This window comes from Tachysurus fulvidraco, chromosome 20 (assembly GCF_022655615.1).
Source record: "Tachysurus fulvidraco isolate hzauxx_2018 chromosome 20, HZAU_PFXX_2.0, whole genome shotgun sequence".
In the NCBI taxonomy this organism is placed as follows: domain Eukaryota; kingdom Metazoa; phylum Chordata; class Actinopteri; order Siluriformes; family Bagridae; genus Tachysurus; species Tachysurus fulvidraco.
Window position 1 is genome coordinate 1,799,537 of NC_062537.1, and position 23,782 is coordinate 1,823,318.

At 44.5% G+C, this 23,782-nt stretch overlaps 1 protein-coding gene across 2 annotated transcripts in view; it reads left to right on the forward strand.

Annotated features, from left to right (window-relative positions):
* pcdh1a (protocadherin 1a) overlaps positions 1-23,547 on the forward strand; it is a 90,450-nt gene extending 66,903 nt beyond the window's left edge. Inside the window, exons 5-6 of one of the 2 annotated variants that reach the window (XR_007138849.1) lie at positions 1,054-2,163; positions 23,513-23,547. Coding sequence is in view for 1 of the 2 variants with exons in the window: in XM_047805028.1 (XP_047660984.1) it covers positions 1,054-1,409 (356 nt within the window). In the remaining variant the exon portion in view is untranslated. Of the gene's footprint in view, positions 1-1,053; positions 4,828-23,512 lie in introns of those variants that run through there. The other variant, XM_047805028.1, reaches the window with a different exon arrangement.
* Positions 23,548-23,782: the final 235 nt, after the last annotated feature.

Genomic DNA, 23,782 nt, shown 5'->3' on the forward strand with positions numbered 1-23,782 from the left:
GGGGGGGTTGTGTGACACTGTACTAGTGTGTGTGTGTGTGTGTGTGGTATTTAGATTAGTGTATTAGCGTGTGTTTGAGTGTCTCTACATGTAGGTGTGTGAGATTGTGTACAAGTGCGAATTAATGTGTGTGTGTGTGTGTGTGTGTGTGTGTGTGTGTGTGTGTGTGTGTGTGTGTGTGTGTGAAACTGCATAGTGTGTGTTACTATGACTGAAGGCTTGAATGTGTGTAATCTGTTTGTATACAGCTGTGTGTGTATGTGTGTGAACATTTAGTGCACTCTTAGTGCACTCAACATTTAGTGTGTGTGTGTGTGTGTGTGTGTGTGTGTGTGTGTGTGTGTGTGTGTGTGTGTGTCCGTCCAGAACGTCACTGTGTGTCTCACTCACGTGTTCAGGAATCACCTGCACTCTTCCATCACCTGCTGATCAAAGCCCCCTGCAGCGAGATCCCCATAGCAACACCGTCATAGTGCATAGCAACCATTCCTCCTCACATAGCAACCACGCCACCACGATGCATAGCAACCGCTCCACCACACATAGCGACCACACGCGCCACAGTGCCTAGCAACCGCTCCCTAATCAGCGTGTGTGGCTGCAGGTAAAGCACTCTTTCTTTCTCTCTCTCTCTCTCTCTCTCTCTCTCTCTCTCTCTCTCTCTCTCTCTCTCTCTCTCTCGCTCTCTCTCTCTCCTCTCTCTCTCTGTGTCTCTCTCTTTCTGTCTCTCGCTCTCTCTCTCTCTCTTTTTCTGTCTCTCTCTCTCTCTCTTGTCACACACTCGCCTTTATGCAAATTAGCGCATTTGCATATCCGTGAGTCTGAATGGAAACGGCAGCGATTCAGAAATCCAGTTGGGGGGTTGGGTGTGGGATGTGATGTGATGTGGAGCGTACAGATGTGTGAGGTGTAGAGACGAGGAGATGCGGGGTGACGGAGTGACGGAGTGACGAGGATGTTTAAATCTCTCCATCATGGCAGACGTTTCAGCTGATGTTTGAACGAAACTGATATTTTATCATTTATTATTTTGGTTTTGTCTTTCCTCTGCAGATGTTCGGTCGCTTCCTGACGTGGCCATGACGGGAACCTGCAGTCAGGAGTGCAGCGAGCTCGGCCACTCGGACGCCTGCTGGATGCCGGGTCAGCCTTCACCCGCTCGCAAGACGCGCACGCTGCCCAAACTCTCCACCTTCGTGCCTTACCAGGAGAGAGGAGGGACTCTGGGACGACTGGCCAACGGTGAGCCTCGGCCCCGCCTTCCACCTTCGCGCAGTGCCTACGCCCCCAGCGACCACGCCCCCAACAATCACGTCCCGATGGAGGAGGTGCCTCTGAGCGTCACCTCCGAGTTCCCGCCCACCAGTCCCACCTCTAACCACGCCCCCAAACGGGAAATATACCTGTAAACGAAGCGGCGACTGATTGACCTCCGCACCGAGGAACGGAACGAAAATAATCACTCGAATCGTAAATTCGGGCTGTTAGTGAACTTTAAAAAAAAAAAAAAGTCTGGTAGAGTTGTACGTTTATTTATATTTCTATTTATTTATTCATCTATGAATTCATCTATTTATTACCGTGAGCTTTTTTTTTTTTTTCCTTTTTTTTTTTTTTATTCTTTTTCATCTCCTCTCCCCCTCCTCCTCCTCCTCTTCCTCCTTCTATTCCTCTTCCGTCTCCTTCTTCTCCATAAACCGTGATGAAAGCGCTCTGGGACTTTCTGAGTGACTTTAGCTTCGCTAGCCTGTGGAATGTTTACCGGATCTTTCCGAACAGTGTGACCTGTGCTGTAGTGCCATAAGCCTGAAGCTCTCGCTCGGCTTCTTCTTCTTCTTCTTCTTCTTCTTCTCCGAGTCTCTCCGAGCCACTTCCTGGATCGGGGAGTCACCACGGAGTGGTCTTAGTACATGTACAGCCATGTAAATACATTTCTATGATGTGTAGATATGAATATGAGAACCTTGAGCTGAGATCAACAACAACAACAACAACAAAAAAAAGAACAAGAAAAAAAAAATGGTACATTCCGAATTTTATCAGCCTGAGGAGCAGGTGTCGGTGCTTCACCTTCAGCTCCTCCTGTTCAGCTTAAGCCTGTGTGTGTGTGTGTGTGTGTGTGTGTGTGTGTGTGTGTGTGTGTGTGTGTGTGTGTGTGTGTGTGTTTGCTAGGCTTTCTAGACCTCTTCTGGAACTGCAGTATATGGGACTGATATTACACTGGGAGTTGCTGCACACTATCACAGACTTAACCGGAGAGAGTGTGTGTGTGTGTGTGTGTGTGTGTGTGTGTGTGTGTGTGTGTGTGTGTGTGTGTGTGTGTGTGAGAGAGAGAGAGCATGTTTGGCACTGTGAACCCTTAACTCCACCCAGGAGGCAGGTAACACTTCTCGAACACACAGTCTGCAGTTCTTTTCCATGTGAGGTGAGCTGGAGAAAGGCAAAGAAAAGATATCTGCACTGAGCCTGTGTGTGTGTGTGTGTGTGTGTGTGTGTGTGTGTGTGTGTGTGTGTGTGTGTGTGTGTGTGTGTGTGTGTGTGTGTGTGTGTGTGTGTGTGTGTGTGTGTGTGTGTGTGTGTGTGTGTGTGTGTGGAGTCTTAGAAGGATTACAGGGTGGGGCAAACCCGCCGTCCTGTCCGTCACTGGGCCTCACCCTCATGCCTGTTCTTTTTTCTCCATCTTCACGGCCTCTTGTTCTTAAACCTCTTTAGGTCTCGAGAACTTTTTTCAATGCCTTAAAAAAAAAGCTGTTTGTATCTAACAATCACAATCGATGATGATTTCGATCGATAATCTTTCCTGACCTCACGAGCATGTCAGCTGTGCATGTGTTTCCGGTCAGGAGCGACTCAGAGGTCACAAGTGAAATGAAATTGCCTCGATCTATTTATTCATTCTTGTGTTTTCGGTTGCTGGTTTTTTCCCTTCGACCCGTCGTCCTTGCTTTAAATCGGACTGATTTCCGAAGGCGACTTCTTAGCGTAAACAGCTGGACGGTGCAGCTACAGGATAGACTGCCCCTTTAATGTGTGATTATGGTAATGACGCGACAAGTGTGGCTACTTTTCCCCCGAGCGAAAGTGTCTGACACAGAGGAGTCATCTGAGCCGCGCTGCTAAGCCGTTACTATGTTTTCATCATCACGCTAACGTGACCTCTATTGTGCGTGTGTGTGTGTGTGTGTGTGTGTGTGTGTGTGAGCGCGCAGTAGCAGTACGGTGACTATACAACTAATTAGAGACCGGAGTGTGTGTGTGTGTGTGTGTTTAAGTGTGTGTGCGAACCCTCAGAGCTGGGAGACGACGATCACCACACTAACTCACAGCTCCTACCTCATCGGCGCCCCCTCTGGCACCTCTCGGAGAATAATTAACACACAGAACATATGGACACGACTGTGATTCAATAAGGCGAGCCGTTACGGCGCCTTGCGGAATAAAAGCACATTACGCTGTTCTTTGAAGCCATTTCATGACTGTGATAACAGAAAACTAAATACATAAATAGAGCGAGAGGCGTGATCTGGCGTAATTAGCGCTTCTCGTCAGTTTCTCTGTGCGCCCAGCTCTGATGTGGCTTAACTCTCGTCCTCTTCACCGCTAAAGCGTTAACGCTGCCCAGAACCCGAGCGTGTCTCAGGCTGAGACTGCTGTTTCTGCACTTAAAGGAAAAATCCACCATGAACCTTTCGCTTTTTAACCTTTATTAAATATTAATTAACTGCAGATTCGTTGCCAATGAAATTCCGACTTCACTTCCTACCTTATCGGAGAGGTGCGACGGGATCGATCCGTCCCTACCGTCCCTACAGTTCCCTCGTCAGTCACGGCTCCGAGCCCGAACTACTTCCAGTCGTATTTATACGACGTCGCTTTAAAAGAACATAAGGTTTTCAGAAAAAAACTTGTGTGTAAACTAGCTGAGTTACAGCCGCATTCATTCCCCACCGTCCGACAAATCTGAGGCACGGAGGCATCACCTGCCTGTTTCAGGGTGGACTTTTCCTCCGAGATATCTGGACTCTTCTCTATGCTGACCTGAGACCTTTTATCGACTCGCGGGTTAGATCCCATTTTGGATCCCGCCTCTTTAGTCCTTTAGGCCGAACGTGAAAACTCTTTACTCGTCGTTGTTTATTTAAAAAAAAAAAAAAAAAGCTGGTGTTTAGACCTGTGCTCTCTTGCTGTTCGGTGTCCGTAGCTGAGGAACTCTGGGTGTGATACAATCGTGGTAAAGAGAGGAACGTTTTATCGGTTTTTCTTTTCCCCCGATGAACGCAGTGCTGTTTTGTGGCTAGCGTCTCTAGAAGGTGTTCTGTACATAGACCTCTCAGCCTCCACCCCTCCCCTCCCCTCCCTCCGGTGCGTGCCGTCGAGCCTGCGGCCAGTTTAGCATGAATCCCAAAGATAATCGGTAAAAAAAAAAATAAGTAAATGAATCCTTTGCTCTTCTCTTCTTCTCCGAGGTGTTTTAGCGGTGGAAGAGAAAATCCTTTTCGTTTTTTTTTTATTTCTTTCCTTTTTTCTCCGTTTGGAAACAAAATTCGAATCTCGCCGCACAGCCCCATCATCACTATTCACTGTTCACACGAATCTAAAGACAGCTGCCTTGAAAGTATGTATTTTACAGGAGAGTTAAAAAAAAATCGTTATCTTTAACTGTTGGTTATATTTATATAGGAATAAAAACTGCTTGTGATGATGCCCTGTTTTTTTGTACAGTTTTATGTACATGCAAGTGAAGCTTTTTAAATCTCGCGACAAAAACGCCGACGGCATATAAAAAGGGTAAAAAAAAAACAAAATAAAAAAATACCAAAAAAAAAACAAAACAAAAACAAAGTGTTTATCGAGACGTGCACATCTTTGCCTTGGTTCGAGTCGATCGTCTGGCTGAGTCGGTGTGAATGTGGCCGTTTCTATGCCTGCACCATAGTCGTTTCACTGGCTCCCACTTTCCCGAGGGCTTCATCTGAAACTCTTTCCTGCGTTTATCGTGAACAGTGGGCCGTCCGATCCTCTCCGTTCGTTTGATTCCCGCGTGTTATGTTTCATTCTGTTTTCCGCATGTTGAGAATATACCCCTTGTAATAAGTCCTTCTTGGGAAAAAAAAAAGAGTTTGTAATAAAATGAGTAAAGAGAAACAAACAAGTGTGTGAGTCGTTTGTTTGTCTGTCTGTCTGTTTGTGTGAATGATAAAAAACGAATAAAACCCTCCCGCAGTCCTGCTGAGAAAGGAAACTAATCGGCGACGGAGTGGACGAGAAGCAGATTACATTTTTAGAACAGTTGTCTTTCTCAAATTGTCAAATTCATTACCTAAAGAGACGTCCTGCGGTTTATCCGTTTCTAGTTACAGTACGTACATGATAGTGAGCGGTCTTCAGGGAGCTTGACGTTCAGGACGCCGCCGCGACCCGGACGCACCGTAGAGACGCCCCGTAATTTGCGTTCACGTTGAACAAGAAGAAAAAAACGGATGATTCATTTCTTCTAGTGTGAAATGTTGGAGAAAAGATTCTTCAAGATGTCCGACTTATCGACGATGTAGCGCGTAGTGTCCAGTACGTCGTTTGGGACGCAAGCTCATGTCACTCTGAGGTTCGGGCTTCTCAGACACACAAAGCATCTGTGCTCTTCCAGTATTGTGTAAAGAGTGTGATGAGCAGGGGTGCACATACTTTTGCTTGTACGGTGTATAATCATAGAAAATATTCTCTCAGGCTCATTGTGGCGAGTCCTGTTTGCTACCGGACCTGAAGCCGGAGAGCCGAAAGTTATATTGAGTTCGAAGGAAGTGAGCAGCTCTAACGTCTGGAAGTAACCCAACCCGAAATGTCCGTCAATGTTAATGCGCTTAGACGGCAGGTTGTTCAGGCAGCACTGAGCCGAAGACGGGAGATGGAACAGGAAGTGTGTTTCGAAAAAGCAGTGGGTGGGATAGTAGGTCAAAGATCTTGCAGGATTGACAGCGCGATAAAGATAATACGCTGCACCTGCACACGAGACGATAAATCAAAACGCCTTTTATACCTCCATCGAGCTCGAAGACGGAAACAAACGGGTGCAAGGTCGAAAAGGCGCAAATCCGTCCGGGAGAGAAAGAGACGGGTCGAAGGAGACCACATGAGATGATGATGAGCGGCGCGGTCACGCTGCCCCTACCTGTGATCAGGAGAACAGCAGCCGAGGGATTACACGTTCATCTCAGTGCAGAAGATTAATGAATCCAACGTAAAGACTCCCTCTGGGGTTCAATTTCACATTCTTGGCACCGGTGGTGTGTTGGGGTAAATGATCAGATTAGACTGATCAGATGATAAAAAAAAAACAGAGACTCAGACTGCATACACATGAAGAGTTCTGTTACCAGAAAAAAAAAAATCTAGACCAAAGGCATATTCTGGGCTGGAAGCATGTAGAGGTTCTGTTTAATGGACCAAGCGGCTTAATGAGTAAAAACGGTGGGTGTTTTTTGTGACACTAGTGAGTCGATACTGAGTCAAGAATCAAATCAAATGAAATCCATCAGACCGCCGGTTTGACTCCACCGGCTTCAGCCAGGCTTCGCTCCGATTACTCGCTCCGGTTTACTAGAAGGAGGAGTTACGTCTAGTCAAACATCTGAAAGAAAGACATCAAGAAGGTTATTTTTATGACTCTTTATCTAGACGAGAGAGACGGGTCCAGGCTAATGGAGAACGATTCTTCAGACGGCACTCGGTGCTACATGCAAAATGAGAATAAAGTTGTAACGATACCAAGAAAACCTTCCGCCAGTCTGAACAATTTCGTCCGGGATGTGGTAGCCTAGTGGTTAAGGTGTTGGGCTACTAATTGGAAGGTTGTGAGTTCAAGTCCTATGTCCACCAAGCTGCCATTGCTGGGCCCCTGAGCAAGGCCCTTAACCCTCAATTGCTCAGCTCGATAAAAATGTAAGTCGCTCTGGATAAGGGCGTCTGCTAAATGCTGTAAATGTAATGTCCGCTTCTCGAACGAAGTCCTCAATATTCCCGTCTCCGATTTTTGGTTTAGTAAAAAAAAAAAAAAAAATCAGCGAGGTCTCAGATTTTTGGACCTGGCAGTAGATCATTGGGTGAAAAAATGAAGTAAGATTTTGGCTAATCTTTGACCTTCAGCGTAAAGAGACAAAGCGCACGTCTCCGAACCCAAACGTTCACCCGAACTTCCTTAAACTGGGACGCAAACAATCCGCAACTTGAGTAAGATTGTGAGAAAGAGGACGAAGACTACACAGTCTTCCAATTTCCAGGAATTCATATACGCTATCTAATCCTTTCACTTAGCCGGCGTTAATCCACTTGACTAGCAAATGCTGGCCGTACGATATCACGTTACGTTTTAACATGTCGACTCGATTTCTCAGAAAGCGAAACGTGAGCCTGAGAAGCTCGCCGGAGCTTTCGCTCGTCTGCTGGGCGGGATAATGAATTTAAGATGTCAGAACCCCACAAAAATCTGGGTGTGTTCAGTGGTGTTCAGGACTCGAGGCAGCGATCGATAGGTATACAGTAACTAGCGGAGAGGAAATCAAATCGCTGCGAATCCGTTAACCAATCACGTGCCTTTGTAGCGTGAGATGCTAACGAGCTAAACGACGTCTATCGCCGAAGAATTCTACATACAGTAAACATACTTTTATATCAAATCAAAGTTTTCCTGGAGTTGATTGAGAGTCTCGTCGCTGCTCCGGCGCTTCACTTCACGCTCTCGTTACAGGATCCAGCTTTATGTCTATCTGAGCGCTCATTTGTTATTAAGATTCTCCTTCTGTTTGTCTTACCGCTTCCCCTTCTCTCTGAAGGTCAGTGTCAGTGGCTCACGTGTTGTTTAGAGGAGATTGGGAGTTTTGTTCGCCTTTTTTTTTTGTTCTAAGACGAAAACTTGCCCTTGGGCTACGCTTGCTGTTGATCCGGTGGTTGCTGTGGCAACCTTTCACTCTCTCTTTCTCTGTGTGTGTGTGTGTGTCTTTCCATCACCCACGCACACACTCCGGCTCGCTCGGAGATTACAGCCTGCATGCCTTGTAGCCTGTACGCCAATTAAAACCTCTGTTTCCTGCACACATCGCTGCACTTCCTGTCTCTGTGATTAAAAACATACAGTTCCTTATAAAAAAAAAATAATAATAAAAAACAGAAAGAATCATGGAATAAGGAGCGTGAGGAAAATGTGTAGATCGATGATGCAATTCAAGCCCGAGGCCTTCGACGCCTTACACTTATTATACAAACATCTCCTTTAACGTTATTCGTTGTTCTGAGCTCTCGCGGCGTTTAGGCGTAACCATGAAGTGTCCTGGATTCTGATTGGCTGATTCGTTTTTGTCAGTAGCTTCGATTGAAGTGCAGCTTAAAAAAAAAAATCCCAGCTTTATAACAACGAGTAATATAAATAACAATCGTTTTAATATGTTACGGTTTATATAGTAAAAGAGTGTGCGGCAAAAAAAAAAACATAGGTATGTTTAATGTGTTTGGTAGGAGTCTCCAGTGTCAGAGAGAGAGAGAGAGAGAGAGAGAGAGAGAGAGAGAGAGAGAGAGAGAGAGTAGGTAGTGTGTGTGTGTGTGTTTGTGTGTGTGTGTGTGAGAGAGAGAGAGAGAGAGAGAGAGAGAGAGAGAGAGAGAGTAGGTAGTGTGTGAGAGAGAGAGAAAGAGAGAGAGAGTAGGTAGTGTGTGTGTGTGTGTGTGTGTGTGTGTGTGTGAGAGAGAGAGAGAGAGAGAGAGAGACAGAGAGAGAGAGAGAGAGAGAGAGAGGTAGTGAGAGTAGGTAGTGTGTGAGAGAGAGAGAAAGAGTAGGTAGTGTGTGTGTGTGTGTGTGTGTGTGTGTGTGTGTGTGTGTGAGAGAGAGAGAGAGAGAGAGAGAGACAGAGAGAGAGAGAGAGAGAGAGAGTGGTAGTGAGAGAGAGAAAGACAGAGAGAGAGAGAGAGAGAAAGAGAGTAGGTAGTGAGAGAGAGAGAGAGAGAGAGAGAGAGAGAGATTCTAGCTGCTGCTGAATTCAATGCAACAACAAACAGATAAAAATGACAGACTTAAACGTAAATAAATAAATAAATAAATAAATCATTAGTAAGCACATCGCTGTGGTGAAAGAGGAATAAAACACTCCACGTCCATCACAGTAACCCGGATTCATCACCTCACTCCATCTCCGATTCGTTTCTGGAAGATTCTCTTTCTTTTTGCCATCACATACAGTATATATACAGTATATATATAAGAGGAGTCTCTCGGTCATCCGGTCGTGTCTTTATGGTCCTGACAGGCTGCAGATCTGACGGCTGGAACGGCTGCGTTATATCATCAGTGGCGTTTAAACGCCGTCATCCTTAAAGGAGGACCAGAGTAAAGTCTGTAATTAGACTTCAGTCACATGATAGACACATGCAAACGTCTCCACTGGGCACGCTGATGTACACACACACACACACACACACACACACACACACACACACACACACACATTTCATGTCCTTTTCACTTTTTTCATTTTTCAGAGGCGAGACTGTGGCCATCTCTTGCTCAGTGGTGTCTATGAAACATCTCACTAACTCATTTAACACTCTATTGCCTCGCACCTGAACTCAATCTTTGAATCATCTCTGATCCAGAAATACCTGAGAGCCATCCATCAGCAGTGACAGACACACACACACACACACACACACACACACACACACATGCATTTTGCCTCATAGCAAAGACACTGCAGAACTTCCAGAGGACCTGCTCGTATACATTCACACTCACACTCCTGATCAATGATCCCAAGCAGACTTCGACCATCACCTGTGGGGGTGGGGGTTGGGGGGTGAGTGTGGGGCAAGAAAAGAAGAAAGCCCGAATATTTTTTAGCCTGTTTTTCACTTCCTCATATGAAGCCTTCTCTTAAATATTTGATAAAAGCAGTCAATATTTCTTAAACAAAAGAAAGGATTTCTGAAGACTCAGCTAAATGCCGCAGGTCTTGAAAGAGCGGCTGTTAAAAATCTCTCGCCTCTTATTGTTGATGTTGGTAGCTAAAAGCCAGTGTGTGTGTGTGTGTGTGTGTGTGTGTGTGTGTGTGTGTGTGTGTGTGTGTGTGTGTGTGTGTGTGCTGCAAAGCCCATTAGGACTGGATTACATAAATCACAGGGCCGCGACTGAGTCTGCAGGAGTGCCAGATCGTCAGCGAAAGCTCAGTCACTCTTCCTGCTCACATCCCGCCCACTTAAAGCTGCTCATTTACTTCACCAAATCCACACATGACAACATCAGATCAGTTCAATACACTTCAGGGAATCAGGACGATTTCAGAAAGCTTTTTGGTCCTTGGTGCTCGTTTCCTCCTGAGGTAACATGAGCATAGTGTCCTGAGCTGTGAAGAGAGTGTTAGAGAGGACGAAATGTGTAAAATCCAAAAATAGTTTGGGGGAAAATGTGAGAAGAGACACTGAGGTGGAGTCTGAACATCATCAGTGAGATGTTAGAGGGCTATAACAACCTGATCAGCAGTCCTAGCACATGCAAAACACACACACACACACACACACACACACACACACGCAGGACGCAATTCACACAGTGAGGTTTAAATGTTTAATAAGAGAGAGAGAGGGAGAGAGAAAGAGAGAGATGTTTGATCAGGACCACTAGACTGGATTTTTTTGTTTGTTTGTTTTGTTTTTCCCTTCATGAGCTCTATACTGCAGGGGGTGCCAATATTTATGGGTCACCCATAATCTGTAAGTGCCCTGTTTTTAGCTAAATATTAACAAGAAGCAAAGCAAAATCTACCTGGAGGGAAAAAAACAACAATTTAGTAAAGACACAAAATTTGTGAAATTTGTAAACAATTATAATAATACAAATACAAATAATACACAAGACAAAAAGAAACACTTGTACAATGATGTGTGTAGTTGTTGTAGTTGTTGTTGCTGTTGGTGTTATTATTGTAGTTGTTTTTGTTGTTGTAGTCATTGTTATTGTAGTTGGTGTTGTTTTTATTGTTGTAGTTGTTGTTATTGTAGTTATTGTTTTTGTTGTGGTTGCTGTTGTAGTTGTTGTAGTCATTGTTATTATAGTTGTTGTGGTGGTTATTGTTGTAGTTATTGTTGTTGTTGTTATAGTTGTTGTAGTAGTCATTGTTATTGTAGTTGGTGTTGTTTTTATTGTTGTAGTTATTGTTGTAGTCATTGTTATTATAGTTGGTGTAGTTATTGTTGTTGTGGTTGTTGTTGTAGTTATTATTATAGTTGTTATTGTAGTAGTTGTTACTGTTGTTGTTGCTGACATTTCCACCCCCAGCAGCACTCACCCTCACCCTCACCCTAGACTGGCCTCTGACATGCACTTCCGGGTGACTTGTTGGTGACTTCCTGGTTTTTCCCCTCACAAGGACATGGAGTCTACAAAAGTATGAAGACTTTTTCTTTTTTTCTTTCTTTTTTCTTTTCTCTGCGCATGCTTTTAATTTAGTCTGACGATGTTTAGAATTGTGTGTTTGACCTTTTACACTCACGTGCACATGTAACTCATCATGCCTGTAGCTGGAACTTTCTAAATGTCACCCGTTCAACACACATGAACTAAAACACTCGTCTTCATGCTAGCGTCAGTCTCAGTGAGCGATGAAACCCGTCACAGCTGAATCGTTGTGGCGTTTAGCGTATTCGCTAAATCGCTTCTTTGCTAATTTTACAACTTTGCTGCTGGGAGTTTTCTCGTTAGTGATGTTTCCTCCTCTGATGTTACATTACTGTGTATTTTTTATCACTTATCAGAAACAAAACATCACCCGAGAACGATCCGTATCTACGTGTTGCCTCGCGTTCACGCTAGCAAGCAACAAGTCGCTCATGTCTTCTCTTTTCTGCTCCTATTGCTAGTTGCATGTAGGAGAGAGAAGAAAGGCGATATGTAAAGTATATACACTTCATTTTCCTTTTGTCTTTCGTGTCATTATAAAAAGCACGATGATTAAAATCTAAAGATCCCGAAATCTCTCTAATCATGATATGCAGCTGGTAGCGGTGGTTGTTTCAGCAGTAAGAAAGAAAGACTAAAGAAGAATTTGGCCTAAAACGCTCTGTTCTTCCAAGAGTGTGTGTGTGTGTGTTTTTGTTGGTTGGTTTGTTTGTTTTTCGCGAGACATGATTTCTAGAAGCTTCACTCTTAAGATTATTATTTTATTACATACAGTAGATCCTGAGTTTCCTCTCAGACTCGCGGGGCTTGACACTATATGAGCAGTCACCATGGAAACAGATTCCCAGGCAGAAATTAGGCTACAACTGTGTAGTGTTAAAAATGTTCGGTTATGTTGTTGGTGCCGGTGAAGGGGGGGAGGGGGAGGGGGGGAGGGGGAGGGGGGGTGCTAGTTTCACCGTCGAGAGTCTAGTGTCTCAGATTATAGGGCAGGAGTTGAGATTTGAGACAGAGACTGTGTAATTATTCCTCTTCAACAATAGCAAGGAGTCAGGGATCATTGTGCGTTCCCCCGAGTGTGTGTCATGTTTATTTTTTCTTATTTCTCGCTACTTTACGCCGACGAACGCTTTCATTTTGGTTAATCTTGACCGATCAGAGCGACGCCACCTACTCAGCGATCACAGTGCTTCTACAATAATCGAGTCTCCCTGGCACTGCTTTAGACTGATCACCTTCCTGTTCCACGAGACGTTCAATCAGAGACAATAACGTCGGATTGAAAACTGCACTCGCAACACGAGGCTGCGGCGCTCCGGTCGCTCAGAGGGAAAGAGTAATTGGAGAAGGCCATGGTTTTCTTTCATAAGTGCTAACCGATTCAGCCTTCCACGCCTTCGCAATATTGATGTGATGCTCTTTGCAGCCTTGCTTTTGTCTGATCAGGGTTCTGCTTTTGCTTCAACTGCTGCTCTTTCACACACAATGAGCTGAGAAAAGGACTCGAAAAAAATCACCTTTTTTGCAGAAGTGCTGCAAAACCATCAGGGTTATTATGTACGCTTGTGTTCAGCTTTGCCTTTGAGCAGAACGCTTCATGTTTGCACGGCATGCTTAGGTGAATAAAAGAAACTTTCCTTTGCTTGCTGTTCGCAGGACGCTCGTTAGGGGCCGGCGTACAGGAGGAGTTCTGAATGCATTTATAGGGTCCTTTATTTACGCACAGTAGCTTCCATGCCTCGGCTCCACACGTGCCTTTGGATTAAATCATCACTGCAGACCAGTCCGACGATGAACCATATCTATTTTAATGGCTGTGGTCTTTTAACCCACAGGGCAAGAAGATCCTGAAGTGGAATCTGAAGGTAGAACCTTCACTTCACTCACCAGTTGGAAGATTTTGAAGCGAGATGTTAAAGATCATGGAGGACACGTTGGCTTAGCGGTTAGCACGTTCGCCTTGGGGGTTCGATTCCCGCCTCCACCTTGCGTGTGTGGAGTTTGCATGTTCTCCCCGTGCCTTGGGGGTTTCCTCCGGGTACTCCGGTTTCCTCCACCGGTCCAAAGACATGCATGGTAGGTTGATTGGCATCTCTGGGAAATTGCCCGTAGTGTGTGAGTGTGTGTGTGAATGAGAGTGTGTGTGTGCCCTGTGATGGGTTGACACTCCGTCCAGGGTGTATCCTGCCTCGATGCCCGATGACACCTGAGATAGGCACAGGCTCCCCGTGACCCGAGAAGTTCAGATAAGCGGTAAAAAATGAATGAATGAATGAATGTTAGAGATCATCCATCACCACCATCATCATCCTCATCATAATCAAAACACCAACCCAGTAAAAATCCTTTGGATGAACGGTCCAGAGTTTTATGTTCTTCATTAGCATCATGTACAAATTCTGAGCATGTGATCTGTCATATGACGAGAACACAACTATAAGGTCATGAGGAGGAAGTGAAGCTCAGGGAAGGAGTGAAGCCACGGTGTACATCGCAGTTGTGAATAAAAGTGTACGGCGTTTGATTGGGTTTTGTTCTGTTCAGGTGGGTGTTGGAAGGCAGGAAGTTGCTCAGAACATCGCCTGAGGGATGAAGCTGTTTTAGTAAAGGCCTTCAATGACTCCATGGTTTTCAGACCTAATAAAAGTTTCCTTTTGTTTCCCCCACAACCAAAAAAAGGAAACTTTAAGTGTTCGGTTTATGACTCGCTATTGGATTTTGCTTTCAGCTCATCGATTAGTGTTTGACAGGAACATACCTGGACACGCTGCCTTCAGCATGTTAAGCCTTGGCTACCGCACAAGAGTACAGGATTCAGGAAGCCCGACGTTTACTTTTGCAGCCTTCAGCACATGCTCTTATCCAGAGGGACTCTCAGAACTGGGTTGTAGACTCGTTTGAAGCAGGAGAAACACTAAAATATCCCCATAAGTAGATTCTAGGATGAGGATTTTTAGAATATTCTGTATTATATTATATAGAAATAAATGTGTCCTGGTACTGATCCGGAGTCAATCCCCGAATACATCCTGGATGACATGCCAGTTCACACATTCACACCTTGAGGCAAGACAGCATCACCAGTTCACCCCATATTTTGGGAGGTGGAAGGAAACAAGAAGCAGATAAAAACCCATGTAAGGATGGAAAGAACCTGACATCAGGGATAAGGGCAATGAGGCAGAGATGCTACCTGCCGTGTAATCTTCAGTAGGGTGTCACATCAATTAAAAGACAAAGTTAATGTATGATTTATTCTCTTTGGGGGGTGACGGAGAATTAAAAAATAAAACAGACGAGTATTTATCTGTCTCTGTCTGGGAGTGCAGAGAGAAGACCGGTTCTATTTCTTAGTTAGTTTAGGGAAGTGAAGTGTGTTTAATGCTGTTTGTTCCATGCCAACAGGAATGCAGTTTACCTTTCCTTTCCCACTTCTTCCCTATTCCCTTTCTCCTCACTCTTACCTTAACTTTTCTTTCCCGCTTACCTTCCCATTTCCCCATTCCCATTTCTCCTTCCCCTTACCTTACATGTCGTCTTTCCCGCCCTTCCCCATTCCCCTTTTCCTTCCTGTTACCTTACATTTCGTCTTTCCCGTCCTTCCCCATTCCCCTTTTCCTTCCTGTTACCTTACATGTCTTCTTTCCCGTCCTTCCCCATTTCCTTCCTGTTACCTTACATTTCGTCTTTCCCGTCCTTCCCCATTTTCTTTCCCGTTACCTTACATTTCTTCTTTCCCGTCCTTCCCCATTTCCTTCCGGTTACTTTACATTTCGTCTTTCCCGTCCTTCCCCATTTCCTTCCGGTTACCTTACATTTCGTCTTTCCCGTCCTTCCCCATTCCCTTTTTCCTTCCCGTTACCTTATATTTCGTCTTTCCCGTCCTTCCCCATTTCCTTCCCGTTACCTTACATTTCGTCTTTCCCGTCCTTCCCCATTTCCTTCCCGTTACCTTACATTCCGTCTTTCCCGTCCTTCCCCATTCCCTTTTTCCTTCCACTTACCTTACATATCGTCGTTCCCATCTTTCACCATTCCCTTCCCTGTTCCCTTTCTCCTTCCCCTTACCTTTCCTTTTCCCCTAACCTTCCTCTTACATTTCTCCCTTCCCATTCCTTCCCTATTACCTTCCTCCTCACCTCTACCTTACTGTACACTTTCCCCATTCCCTTCCCCTTAGCGTTCCCCAGAGGTGGGTAGAGTAGCCAAAAATTGTACTCAAGTAAAAGTATTGTTACTTCAGAATAATATAACTCAAGTAAAAAGTAGACATCCAAATAATTACTTGAATAAGAGTAAAAAAATACTTGGTGAAAAAAACTACACAAGTACTGACTAACTGTCGCGTAACGTCTGATTTATTTTTTACCACAAGACAACAATCAGACAGACAAAAATACACAATAATCTTTAGGCCAATTATGGCTCATCCAATCAATAAAATAAATTTAAATGAATGAATTACAAAAGAGCTTAAATTAAAATAACTCGGGTAAATTCAAGTACTTAATAAATAAAATAAATAACAATAATAAAAAATAAAAAATAAATACGCACAAGTAACACAAATTTCCAAACCTTTATACTTTTTTTTACCAGGCAGAACTAGAACGAGGCAGCCCATAAATTCTCATAAACTGTGTGTGTGTGTGTGTGTGTGTGTGTGTGTGTGTGTGTGTGTGTGTGTGTGTGTGTGTGTGTGTGTGTGTGTGTGTGTGTCTGTCTCCAGTGACAGAACAACAGAAGGAAACACACACACATTTCATACCAGGCATGCTGAACAGAAAATCGCACACCGGTCAACGTAAAACGTGTGTGTGTGTGTGTGTGTGTGTGTGTGTGTGTGTGTGTGTGTGTGTGTGTGTGTGTGAAAACATGCAGAAACAAACTATTTCACCAAAAAAATCACCCAGTGACGTCACTATTAAACTTCACCATCTGCATTGCCGACGGTTCGTGTCGCTAACTAACGCGTCCCGCCGCTGGCTGAGATCGCGTACGGTAACGTGACGAGACCACACAACTACGTTTGATCGGTGAAACACAGTCACGTGGTAGAGCCTTAGCGGAAGTTTTTCTCTCTGTCAAAAAAAAAAACCCATTAAAATTGATGCGTAGAATACCAAAGAGGTAAAAAGAAAAGTAACGAGCTCATCGTAGCCTAATGTAGCGGAGTAAGAGGACAGTTTCTTCTTCACAAACCTACTCAAGTAAAAGTCTAGTAAAACTTACTCGAGTAAATGTAACTCGTTACTACCCACCTCTAGCGTTCTCCTACTCCTTTCTCCACCTCTACCTTTCCCTTTCCCCTGACCTTCTTCACCCCCTTTCTCTTTTTCCTTCCCCATTCATTTTCCCTTTCCCTCTCGCCCGCTTTCCTTTCCTCCGTCTCCTTTCTTGCTTGTAAGGAAACTTAAAGCTAAAGTACAGAAACACAGAAGCGGTTCGAAGCTGAACAACAAAAAAAAATCACCGGAGGAGCCGAAAGTTTTTAAGTAACCGCTGGAGCTTCACTGTCACCCATCACATAGTGCTGTTGAAGAGAGAATTAGGAATACGTGCTTTCTCTGAGATCCCTTCACCCCTTACACCCTTTCCTGTCGTTCTTTTTTTTTTTTAGTGGTCAGTTGTTCAGATCCAATTTCATGGTCAATCATTCCTTCCTTTCTGCTCTGCTAGTCTGTCGTTTATTTAATGCTCACTCTCTTTCGGTCGTGTATTCGCAGGTCTGTGTAACAGCATGCAATGAAAGCAAACTTTTCTTTCTTTCATTTTTCTATACCCCCAAATGCATGTACATGTCCAGTCTGTTACCCGGTAACACGAGGTTAAAAAAACGTATCAAACCGACTGAGAACGGTCGTCCCTCTCGGGAGAAGAGGGAAACCTCCTGAGGAGGCTGTCATAATGGATGCAGTGGAGAGTTGCTAAAGAAAAAAAAAGTGCTAGTGGAGACATTATAAAATGAAAAAAAAGGAGGAAAACAACAGAGACAAAGCTTTTGTTGTGGGAGACGCAGGGGGTGCAATTAAACATCACACTGGTGGTTGGGGTAAGCAGTTTTATTGAGAGCTGCGGCCAGGGGGTAGGAAGCATCGGGCTAATGTCGAAGAGTGACATCGTGCTGCTTGGGAAGGGAAAAAAAAAGGAACGGAACAATTTGATGATGGTTCAGTTACGGAACATCTCGCTGATTTGGTTGTTTTTTTGTTTTTGTTTGTCTTTGTTTTCCGGGGGTTGTGCATTGGGCTAAACTGTCTCCCATCAGCCTGTGCTTTAAAAAAACATGCTTATTGTTGGGTTTACAAGAGAAACGTTCACTTATTGATTTATTTCCTGCAAATAAAGGTCCTTACAGCGATGCTCAAGGCAGACTCGTTTGTTCGCTTAGAGAACGCCTCTTTTGCTTTAATAAAACTTCTTGTTATTCATTTGAAGTCTGTCCGATAATCGCTGGCACGTCTCCAGATAACTGTCTAGCTAACGTCTTCTCAACGAGAGCAGAATTATGAGGCGGTCTTGGACTAGTAACACACTCGTTTGTCGCTTACACTTACATGTAAGAAATTAGAAGAGGAAGTCCTTTATCATCGTGTGCACACTGTACTGAGTGTAAAGTGCTTTATCTTTTGTAAAGCCAGCTTGTTAGGAAGCCGGGGTCAGAGCACGGGGTCAGTTGTGATGCGGTGCCCCTGGAGTTAACTGACCTGGCGGTGGCATAATGACAGCACTGAGGCTTGATCTCACGACCTTCTGTTTGGTAGTACAGACCCGCCGAGAGGCCGAGTGACGAAGCGAACTGAGCCTGGGCTTGTAACGTTGAACTGAGCTTTAGTGCAGCAGGTGCATTTTCAGTCTACATTTGATGGATAAATATTAGGGCACACAACAAGGCCATATTTCAGCCTCATAACTGCAATGTTGGGTGAAGCTGGTGGGAGGTACAGTGAGGAAAACATGCTGAGGAACTGTAAAAGTGGCAGCACGAGCGGAACCGGCACCTCCCAGACTACGCCTTGAACGTCTACATGATGGAGTGGAGGAGAGATTCTCATTTAGAAGATGAATGCTGACAAGGAGACTCCTGGGGGACCTGTTCCTTCTGTCCAATTTGAAAAGGAAAGGAAAGGAAAGGCACTTCTGATTAACCACACACCTGGAGCGCTGGAGTGACGAGCTCCGAACGGCGAGCCAGCTGATCAGCATTCGGATCCGTCTCCCGCTCTTCCTTGCTATAGTTCAATTACCTGCTTTGTCCGACTATTAAGTGCCTATTAGCTGAAGTGTGGACGGGTTTCATGGTCCCGAGCTCACACGGCTGTGAAAAGCTTGCATTAGGTTCTACCTTAAATGGCAGATTTGCCCTAGGCACACTCTCTTAACTCCCCTTGGCAGAGAGTAACACTGCAGCTTTCCTCAAAAAAAAATTCTCTATCTATTTCTCGCTCTTATCCTCTCCTCTCATTAGAGACTAGCTCTCGCTCCTGGCCTCCTCCCCTCCTCTCCCCTCCCCTCCCTCTCTCCCTCAATAAATTCTTTCCCATTCTCTAGTCGATTCCCATCCAATTAAATTGCTACTTTCCCGTGTGTCAGTCATCTAATTAAAAACATCCAAGTACCTTTACGCCCTTTACGGCCCGTACGCCGTCCGCTTATCCGCGTAAGAAAATCCTCCCACACGACCACTGCTTCGGGAGAAAAAAAAAAACTTTTACTCTTTTGTTACAGGTCTCCTCAGAAGACAATTCCACCTTCCCTCCCTCCGTTCTGTCTTTCATGTCTGCGCTAAATTGGACAGAGACTTGAAGGTAATTGCAGATCATTGTCTCCTCAGGCTGCGAGTTTTTCTTCGCCACCTCAGCAGTGCCTCGCTCTCCCTTACCGGCCGGCCAATTTCCAGTTCCATACGTTCGCTCCCCTGCTACGAATTGGGCTTTCCATTCAGAGCCCAGCATGGAGCATCTCATCACCTCCATCTCATTCGTTTCCTTTCTACCAGATGGTAGAGCCACAGGTCCCCAGAGGAGCAGCTTCACGAGCGTGTAGTGGAGACACACCGGAGAGAAGGGAAAAAAAAATAAAAAATACAGCTAATAACACACCTCCGAATGACATCGTCACACCTGTGAATGACATCGTCACACCTCTGAATGACATCATCACCCCCAAAGGTGATGGAGGGCTTTTAGTGTCAAATACAAAGTTCTGAATATCACACGCAGGCATGTGTTCACTTCGATTGCTTCAAACTTTTGTTTTTTAAGCTATTCTGCGCTGAAGATGGACCAGCTGTTCCTCAAACTCTGCTTTTTTTCCCCGAACGCTCTGTGAAAATGACGTTTTTAGGCCTAACGCCGATCGTTCATCTTCAGATTGTTCCACTGCTGAAAAGGACGGGGAGTCAAACTCATTTCTAAATGATCTCTATCTATTTTTTCTTTTTTCATATGTTGTCATTTTTTTTTTTCCTCTGTTTTTTTTTTTTTTTCCCCAACAGCAGGACTGAAATGCTTCAGTTTTATAATGAGTTGTTCCTTCACGCTTGACGGAACTTGTATTTCTTCTTCCTTCGCATGAAATGGAAGGACCTCTTGACTTACTGTCTCTCTCTCTCTCTCTCTTTCTCCATCTCCATCTCTCTCTCTTTTTCTTTTCTCATTTTCAGAAACGAGTGTGTGAAAATCTGACAGGCTTGCTCAGGTTTTTTCTTGCCCGAGAAATGGAAATGAGTAGAGCGATATCTAATTATTCAAGAGCAGGATGTTTGCTTTTCTTCCAACGATTAATAGTGACAGAGAATGAGATAAGTGGCGCTATCCTTTTTACATTTCCTTCTTCTGCTTGTGTGAAAAAGGAAGGCAGAAGGGAATGTCTGAGGAAATGCCCCCCCCCCTCCCTTTCTCCCTCCCTCACACACATTTTCCCCCTGCAGCTTAATCTCTCTTCATGGTGAGGTACCTTTAATGGCCTGTTGTGGTTGGGGCTGTTTCGGTGCCGCTGGAGCATGCAGATATATAGAGCGTTTACTCATATGTGCTGTGGTGTGGAGCAGCGAGAACACTGGGAGCCAGTGACAAATCACAGCGTGGAGCTCGGAGCTCGGAGATACGGCCGTCCATGCAAAGCAGCCGACGCGTCCGACTCGAAACTGATTCGTATCATGAACGAGTGCTCTTCTTTCTCCCTGTGAGCCAGAGAAGTGCCGGTTTATTACCAGAGCTTCCATCTGATGCCTGTTTTTTTTCTGAAGTGTTGATCCCACTTCATGTACAAAAAAAAACTACCCCATAGACACACGGACGTTTATTGCGAGAGATTTCTAAAGTGATTTCTAAATTCATCACTTTTCATGCTAATATGTTGGCCTGTAACTTTTCGCCCATGAATAAAGACATCGTTAATATTCATGATACGGCATCGCGTCCGTTTTAACGAAAACATCTTCAACCGCTAGCATCCACTCCAACCCGAACAAGTTGTTCTTGGTGGCTGAGTTTCTCTCACGGTTCGGAACAAACACTGAGTCGCTTCACTGCCGTTTATATAATAGCGAAACGGACCCTGCACAAGTATTGGCACCCTTTCTAACGAATCATCCAAGCGGTGAAACTCTGACTAAACCAATATAAAGATATTACACTAACATCGTCTGTCCTCTACTGTACATCATTCGATATAAAAAAACAAACAAACTCCATATCATTAAAACTCAAAGTTTCTCTCATGCATTATTCACTCTCTGTTCATTAAGGGTGCCAATAATTCCGGATCGTCTCTCGCCTGTGTCCGTGAGTGTTCTCGCTGTGTTTTGCATCTCCTCTCGCATGCTGACGCTGTTTTTCTAGCAAGCTTGTAATTATCTCTCCTCTTCTTCTTTCCTTTTTTAGCGCTTGTCTTTGTAGTTCTTTTTTGTTTAAGCGCTTTTATTCTGACACGCTGCTCGCCAGAATGCTAATCAGACCTTTTCTATCCAACACAAACGTTTAAACGCTTAGTTTATTTTCCGAGCTGCATAAAACTTTCAGGTGTGACGCTTTTTATTTTGCAGCGAGGTTGATGGGGTTCACGTGTGAGCTCCAGCTCGGTTCGAAGGGAAGCTTCTCGGTTTTAAACGCTCAGAGAAACGAGGATCAAAAGCCTTTGACTCGGACCGCGTTCTCGCACCGTCTGTATCCGAGGCCTGTGTGGCGTCTCTTCCTCACCTCTTCACCCCTCCACCCATCAGCAGCACATTATTAGTCCCACAGCAGTGAGTTTCACTGACCTTCTCCTTCCCACCTCATCACGCTGTTGTTTAGAGCAGAAGCAGCTGCAGAAGAAAAAAAGCTACACTTTAAGCTCTGGGTGTCTAATTGCTTCTTCAAGGAGCCAAGGGTCCGTCTGGGTAACGCTTCCATAACACAGGATTTAGCGGTTGCTTGTTAAATTGATTAGTTCTCCTAGAAGCTTGCACTGTGGTTTCATATCAATAGTACGTACATTTCGATTGAAACTCGCTGCAAATTCCTGGAAGGTTCTTTCTTTCTTTTTCTTTCTTTCTTTTTTTTAATATCTATTCAGGATATTCATTACGCTTGCCCTTACTTTAGCCCTTTTCCCTTTCAGTAGTCGTCTCGTGTTATTTGCTGTAGCGATGCAGAAAACTTTTGATTTGGTGACTTTGTAGATCTCGGTATTGTTTTTATTGAAAAAAAAAGGCTGCCAATAAATTGAACAACATATTTGAGCAGCTGTTCTTTTCTTTAATGTTTTTCTTTAGCTCTTATCACAGGTGCTGAAGGGGTGAGAGCTTAAAAGCCAACAGCCAATCACTGATCACCATTGTGTCCTGACAACCAATCACTGATCACCGTTGTGTCCTGACAACCAATCACTGATCACTGTTGTGTCCTGACAACCAATCATTGATCACCATTGTGTCCTGACAACCAATCACTGATCACCATTGTGTCCTGACAACCAATCCCTTATCACCATTGGGTTCGAGAACCAATCACTGATCACCATTGTGTCCTGACAACCAATCACTGATCACTGTTGTTTCCAACAACCAATCACTGATCACCATTGTGTCCTGACAACCAATCACTGATCACCATTGTGTCCTGACAACCAATCACTGATCATCATTGTGTCCTGACAACCAATCACTGATCACTGTTGTTTCCAACAACCAATCACTGATCACCATTGTGTCAGAAACTCAATCACTGATCACTGTTGTTTCCAACAACCAATCACCATTCAGCATTGTCCTGACAACCAATCACTCAATACAGGTGTTCATATTAATCACTAATCATTTTCTCTTAGCACTAATAATTTCATTAATAAAAGTGAAATGTTATATGAATGTTTTTCGCTGTCCTTTACAAGAGTGTTCCTCTGATCCCAAGGTAAACCTCGACGTCATGGTGGAGGTGTTCAGTGGTGTTCATGGTAGACGAAGGATGTGTGTGTTTTCTGTTCCTCTGAAGGCTGCTGTCATTGAAGATCATCGTCTAGCTGATGTAGCTTTGTGTTTATTTTTTTATTTACAGGTTATTGCATTGTGTGTGTGTGTGTGTGTGTGTGTGTGTGTGTGTGTGTGTGTGTGTGTGTGTGTGTGTGTGTGTGTGTGTGTGTGTGGGAGAGTTAGGAGAGTTGAAGGGGGTCTGGGTAAATAATGTTAATAGTTGAAAGAGATGTAGACAGAATTGAGATCATGTCTGTAGGTAAGAGTGTGGGCATGTATTTATATCTTGGTGGGGACCTGGCAAATGTCCCCAAAAGGTTATAACAGGTTAAAAGAGCAGAAATGTTTCCTTTTGCTTATTTTGATTTAGTCTCATGTATAGCACAATGATAGTCCACACAAGGATAGTAAGGTAAACCTGTGTGTGTGTGTGTGTGTGTGTGTGTGTGTGTGTGTGTGTGTGTGTGTGTGTGTGTGTGTGTGTGTGTGTGTGTGTGTGCAATGAGGAGTAGAAAGTCTGCTTCCTAAATCAAATAGATTAGTTGACTCGAGTCAGACCCTCTCATGCTGAATCATGCTATTGATATCATTACAGTGCGTGCTGTGTTGGTACAGTGCTGCATTAGGTGTGTGTGTGTGTGTGTGTGTGTGTGTGTGTGTGTGTGTGTGTGTGTGTGTGTGTGTGTGTGTGTGTGTGTGTGTGGGCGCGCGCGCGTGCGCCCCCCGGGTCGATCTCACGCGTCCGGTGAGTTTATCACGCATTCCAGAGCAATCGCGCGCGCATCTCGGCTTGGCTAATGCGAATGTATGTAAACTTGGCAGACCTTTCTAATGTGATTGTGTATGCAGTGCTGAGCGGTGTGTGTGTGTGTGTGTGTGTGTGTGTGTGTGTGTGT